The 6,347-nt window shown below is 42.9% G+C and overlaps 3 protein-coding genes across 3 annotated transcripts; 1 reads left to right on the forward strand and 2 right to left on the reverse strand.

Moving 5' to 3' along the window:
• Positions 1-385: 385 nt before the first annotated feature.
• On the reverse strand, positions 386-735 carry PHALS_08473 (uncharacterized protein; the record flags this gene model as incomplete). The annotated part of the gene is made up of 2 exons (XM_024723827.1): positions 386-539; positions 602-735. The coding sequence occupies 2 exons, from the start codon at positions 733-735 to the stop codon at positions 386-388; spliced, it is 288 nt and encodes a 95-aa protein (XP_024574764.1).
• A 903-nt stretch (positions 736-1,638) lies between these two features.
• On the forward strand, positions 1,639-4,671 carry PHALS_08474 (Zinc finger C2HC domain-containing protein; the record flags this gene model as incomplete). The annotated part of the gene is made up of 12 exons (XM_024723828.1): positions 1,639-1,646; positions 1,715-1,785; positions 1,846-1,860; positions 1,931-2,303; positions 2,368-2,550; positions 2,604-2,771; positions 2,846-2,932; positions 2,984-3,158; positions 3,229-3,522; positions 3,814-3,873; positions 3,943-4,219; positions 4,292-4,671. 12 exons carry the CDS (start codon positions 1,639-1,641, stop codon positions 4,669-4,671), a joined length of 2,091 nt encoding a protein of 696 aa, XP_024574765.1.
• A 28-nt stretch (positions 4,672-4,699) lies between these two features.
• On the reverse strand, positions 4,700-6,115 carry PHALS_08475 (WD40 repeat-containing protein; the record flags this gene model as incomplete). The annotated part of the gene is made up of 3 exons (XM_024723829.1): positions 4,700-5,014; positions 5,083-5,203; positions 5,265-6,115. The coding sequence occupies 3 exons, from the start codon at positions 6,113-6,115 to the stop codon at positions 4,700-4,702; spliced, it is 1,287 nt and encodes a 428-aa protein (XP_024574766.1).
• Between the last annotated feature and the right edge of the window lie 232 nt (positions 6,116-6,347).

The following is a 6,347-nucleotide window of genomic DNA, read 5'->3' on the forward strand; positions in this document are numbered from 1 at the left end:
ACGCGCACGGAGGTACTAAAAAAAGTATGGGCTACATAACCTTTACCGGACGAGTATACCCAGGGAGGAGCTTTTTCCTGCGTGGGGGATTGCACCTAGCATTGGTGAAGACTAGGCAACTCCAGGTAGTGATGCCTGATGACAAGCAGTCTGAACAGTGACTTTCTGCTCAATGAGGTCGTTAGTGACCTCTTAGCAATGACTTTAGCTCATTGTCCTCATCCTCGAATTCTCCACATCGATCAATGTCGCCAACGACATTCGCGGGAAAAAGGAGATGGCGAGCGCCCTGGTTGCATAGCTGCGCGCTTCTAGTCGCTGTTTTAACGAAGGTACTGTGCTTGGGTTGGATGTGTGGCAGTGATAACCACAGAAAGTAAGCACGTTACTGGCAATTGTACTTGGGGCTAGTTTTTTCATTATTGCTCAATAAACTTTGTGATATGGCTGCCGGGGCCATAAATTTGAAGTCAGATCTAGCAATTTTGGTTGGGGGTGATGTGTTGCCCCCTAAGACAGCAGAGTCTAACTTGGCTTTGCTGGTCAATGGTGTAAGACCAATTGGAGGAGGTAGGAGATCGATTTTTCCAATTAGATGAACCCAATGTCCGAAGAATGTGGGGTTCCCTGAGCATCTTCTGTACCGGATGCTCCTAGTTGTTGCTCACCAACTTTGGAGCTCCAGACAGGCTTGAGAGGCGGTGTGCTGTGATCAGCGTCGCTTGCAGCCGCCATAGCACCTTTTGACGTAAGCCTTGGTCTGAGACCAGACACCGAAAGTCGATGTAGCGTAGCGCGTTCCACACGAAGGTCCTCCAGCTAAATCATACTGAACTCTTGACATGATGAATTCATTGAAGACCTCTGGACTCAAATGCACTGCGCATACTTTTCTGAAAATGTCACGGTTATTTAAAGTCGTTAGAAATATGTAGTCGACCGGAGGAAAAATTACGCCATTTGCGGTTGGATATATTTAGCTCTTGGGGTATTGCGGGGTTGACAGGGTGCACCCGAGTTTGAAGATGCGCGCTATGTGATGTGATGTAGCCAATCACTTGAGTGTGAGACGTCGCTCTTAATATCTGTGATTACAGATAATCACAAATACCAGAATATCGGTATCTATGAGAATTTATCGTTCTCACCACAAAAAGGAGACACTTTTAGAAAAAAATATGAGAAATAGTAAAATGTATATCTTGAGCATTAGTTTCTAAAGCATTGTTTCTTGATACATGTAAAGCGTAGCATGCTATTCGAAGTGTGCAAAATTGAATTACGGCTCTAATCTACCTGAGCCTAGGTACAAAGCCCACAAGGCAAGGGTGTTCACTGGGAATTAATGTAATTCCTTATGCTTCCTCAAGCAAGTTGCTGAATAGCAATCCGCTACAATTTACGTCATGTGTGTACTTGCTGTGCTTGCTCTTAATTTTTTCGGAAAGACATCAGCTGCGTTTCAAGTCGGTTATCGTTTTTTTTTGTCCCCGCTGATTCAAATGTTTCGCTGATATAAATCAATTGATATCAGTGTTCAGTTAGTTGCAGCTTCCGTCACATCTAAGCGCTTGAAAAAAATTTATGGGATACATTGTACTATAAATATAGGCATGGATTATAGAATTTCTTTTTGTGATGACAAGGTGCAAATTGAAAAGCCGAGCTGTGTTTTATTTGCTGCAGGGATTTTGTCTATAACTTCTACCTGTAGAAATAGCTTAGCGCTTGAAAGGGATGACTCGACGCTTGATTTTGGACGAGTATCAGCGATTTCTTTCAGAAGTAAGAGTAATGCATCGAAATGGAAAGTTTTCGAGCTCTCAAGGGGAACTTATTGTTCAGCGAGTGCGAGAATTCGTCAATGGCAACAACAATGCGCTCGATTTATCCGGATTTTTAATTCCCGACAAATTTATTGATCTCCTAGCGGCATTCTTACGGTCCAAAACGTGCAAAGTCGAGGCGCTGACTTTTTCAAGGACATTATCTGAAGTATCAACCGCGATTTGTATTGCACGGTCCACAAACTCTGCCATCCGAACTCTTCAATTCTCAACCAATCCGATCTCGATTGAAAGTATTCAATTTCAGGCTGCTACTAGTGGAAATGTCATTATTTCTGGACAAAACTATAATCATGTAGACGTTGCAGCCATCGGCATCATTTTGGAACGTGAGTGCAAACACCTTCTACTCCTGGATTTGTCAGAAAATCCTCTGACTGGACCAAAGGCGAACAATTTTCATGGTATCACATTTATGTTCGAGTGCCTAAAAAAGTGTCAACTTCAAGAACTTAAGTCGGTTCCAAAAACTTGAATTTCATCTGCGTGCACTCACTACTGCTTTATCTCCTCTGTGTAGTCTTCATCATACGAATCTGAGGTCGGACGGACTTGTGGCTTTTGCTAACGCCATCGAAGACTATCCGGCGCTGAAAAAGTTGGATCTTGGCTGGAACCAACTGACACTTAACAGCACCGAAGTGGCTGGAGTTGAATCCTTGTGCAATGTCCTTTGGCGAATTCGAACACTTCGTGAAATCAGGTCCGCAGCTTGATGCTCGTTAATGCTGATGTGCTAAATGTTTGGGTGCGTAGCTTGGTTGGCAATGAGCTGGATTATCACAGCGCCACATTTATAACTGAAATGCTCAAAGTAAACTGCACGATTGAGTCTTTGACACTCGCTCAAAATCCTTTGGGAGATGCTGGGGTGATCGCAATAGCTGCTGCTTTGAGAAAAAATACCGCTCTGTTATCACTCAAGTGAGGCTATGAAGCAGTGTCATCGTGAAGCTTGAGTTTAACTTGGAACTCACAAATGCCCCTACTTCTTTTAGTTTGTCAGATTGCAAGATTGGATGTGACGGCCTGAATGAACTTGCTATGACACTACAGAAATTTAATCGAACACTTCGAACTCTCGAGTATGTATGCTTTATCTGCTGAAAAATGCTTTTAGACTAACATTTCCGTAGTGTCACGGATAATCCAGATGTGCGGTCGAGGGGATATTTAAGCCTGGTGAAAAGCATATCCATCAACTACACGATTGTCGAGATTTGCATGAATCCTGTATCAAAGTATAAGAGATTTTTGAGCGAGGTCAAGGAATATCTTGCTGTCAATGCGCTGCTCAGTACCGTGCAGATAGTAAGCTCTGTTATTCATTCTCACGAATACCTGGTGTATATTGTATTCAGTTATCGTACCTATTTCTTAGGATCCAAAAGGTTTTGTAGGGTTTCCAGTACTTACCGAGACCCAACGATCAAACTTTGTTGACAAATTGGAAAAATTTAATGAAAGCGAGCTTCGACTATTGCACGATGAAGGTATTATGGAAAAGGCGGTACGATTTTCCGACGAAAAGGAGGCAGCTGGTCTTGCAACCTTGCGTCATTATGCAGCAATCGAAAAATACGCTTCACTGAAACGACTTTTGTGGTGCTTTGAGGTTGGTCGTCGCCACAAACAACTCGAAAAACGGTCAAAATTGTCGAATGACGACGATGATGTTTGGAACTACCCACTCATTTAGTAAATTCAGAGAGAAAGCAAATAGAAGATCTTAGAATGCTTGCAACCGTCTGCGACTGATAAAATTAAGTTGCAAAACGGAAAACCATTGTTAACCGACGTCACAACATTATGCTCACCAGTTTGTTTTATTGTCATTCGCAACAATACTAAATGGGTCTGTCTTTCAGCTTTACGCTAGCATACTGGTCTTGTAATTATCCTTTTTTGATGGTCAGATTTAAAGCCAGGGCCAGTCACACGTTTGTGCCATGTATGTGGGCGACAGTATGGGTTATCGTCTTTTGAAATCCATCTCAAACAGTGCAAGAAGTTGTGGATTCAGCAGGTATAAACAAAATTTTACATGCAATCCTAAGATCTTGCACATGCATTCGACACGGATGTGTGATATCAGGAAGAGCAAAAACCAAAAAACGAGCGCCGACCGATTCCAAAGACTCCACCAAATCTCGGGCAGGGAGGTTCAGACAATAGCAAAGGAATGACTCGACAAGAAATTGAAGCAGCCAACCAAGCTGCACAGGAAGCGTACAATGTTCACGGCATGGAAACGTGTGAATTTTGTGGGCGAACTTTTGCCGAGGGTAGACTTGCTATCCACAATAAAAGTTGTCGAGCTGACAATATTTCTAAAAAAGCTGGGGACGGCGCAGCTCCGAGAAATAAAAAAGGTAGGATTGTCTTCAGAAAAAAATTGCACGTTTTTCTTTTAACCGTCGATCTTCTTTGTCTTTTCCCACAAGAATCTGAGGTGGATTACGGCCGCGTGCGTACAGCGAAGGCAGACAATTCTTCACGGGGTCAAATCGAAGGTGGAAGCTTAGCTAGCAGCGCAGGTACAATCAAGCCGATAGATGCAGGAAGTGGGGGTGGACGTCCATTGACAGGCAGTCTTGCCAGCAATCGAAGAAGAGAGGTTACAGGCACGGCATCCCGACCGCAAACTCATTCTTCTATTGAGCAAAGTGTGAACATAGACTCGTCTAAACAAGTGCTACAAGGAAAAGATAGCATGATAAGCTCAATCTGTGAGAAGATAGACCGTTGGGAAGCCACGACAAATGCCACGTTGCAAGAAATCAGAGATTTAAAAGATTTACTTATTCGTTTAAGCAAGTCGTAAGACGCACCAATTTTTAAGGAACATTGATTTACAGTATCTTGATACTAGACTCTGCGTGACACATATCCCAAACTTTCAAGCGCTTGTCATACGACACTGTTACGAGCATCGCCGATGTTGCAGGAGAGCCAGGTGCTGGACATGTTAGGTCTCGCACCAACGCCTCATGGGCATCCAGTGTCTCCACAACTTGTTCAGACGCAATAGACCACACATAGATGCTGCCGTTATCTTCAGTATTAGAAATAATGTACTTTTCCGATGGATGCCAGACAGCGCGAGGCTGGCTATAAGGCCCAGCCTTGTGTCCGTAAAAATTTCTCAGAATCACATTCTGCTTGATCTACACAAGGCAATAAAAAAAAGTGAGCTCACAGCAAATTTTGCTGGAGATGCAATTTTGTTGCTTACAGTGAAGATAAAATTGCGATTGGAATCCGTGGCTGCTAAAAGAAATTTGCCACTCGGCGACAGATTGAGGTCCATGATCGTATACGAGACGTGCTCAATGCCGTCTGGATTCATGTTTACTCTAAACAAAATTGATTGTCAGAACGCAGCAGTAATGTCTAATTGAGCTATCTCAGTCTCACCTCTCTTTTTCAAAAGTAGAACAGTCGATATAATGCACGTAACAGTCATCCCTCACAGCGACCACTAGTAGCTCGTGGACATCTGCAACATTGCTTTCTAATCCGATCGTCGGAGCGAACACCATGGCCTCTACGGTTCCATTAAAGTAAAATGACTTGATTTTCTCTACATACTCTCCTGGACCCCCTAGTTGCGAGCACTGATAGATATTCAGCGATTTATCACTTGAGCCAGTACCAAAAAGTAATCCACTAGCACTCCAGGCAAGTTTAAATGCGCCTTGTCGATTATGATCATGAAACTCGCATACCAACCGTACAATCCACTGTTCTTCGTGCTGTTCGAGTTTATACACTGCGTGCTTTGCATCCATTCCTGCAGCCACAAAGTAATCAGCTAACTCTGGCTTCGGATTAAAAGCTAGGGCCAGCACTGGGGCGCTAGTTTCCACCATGCAAAGTCTCTGACCCGTTTTCCAGTCGTGCACACAGATAGACTTGTCTGCTCCACCCGTGATGACAATCTCAGGCCTTGATGCATGTGTACTGACACTCAGTAGATTTCCAAACGAATGTATATTCTCAAGTGCAATCAATGGATGTATTTTCAGCGCTGGACCGGGCAGCAGTAGCTCGTCTGGCACTTGACAGAAATCGAATGCGTCTTCAGATGATTTCGGGGAATTCTGCGCCTGTTTTTCAAGTAATAATCGATTGGCCTCCGCCAGCATTTCGTTCTCGTCGATTAAATTCTGAATTTGCTTCGTAGTCGACGCATCCAAATGATCATAGCGCTGTTGGAGATCTTGCAGAGCCTTGTTTAGTCTTAAGTTTTCGGCCTTCAGCTCCATAATCAACAAATTCAATAATGCTTTGTAACACTTTAATCATTTATTAATATTTTTATTGTCTTGCTTGCTTTACTCTTCGTGCCACTTCATTTTTTTAAATTTTATATAAAAACATAGTAGTACTATACTGTGTTGCAAAAAACATGATCACTGTTCAAATCTATCATATAAATAAGGGAGAATAAAAAAAATGCCCAACTTTTGCCATATATAAAAAAATATCCCAACTTTT

This window comes from Plasmopara halstedii, assembly GCF_900000015.1.
Source record: "Plasmopara halstedii genome assembly, contig: Scaffold_322, whole genome shotgun sequence".
Classification (NCBI taxonomy): Eukaryota; Oomycota; class Peronosporomycetes; order Peronosporales; family Peronosporaceae; genus Plasmopara; species Plasmopara halstedii.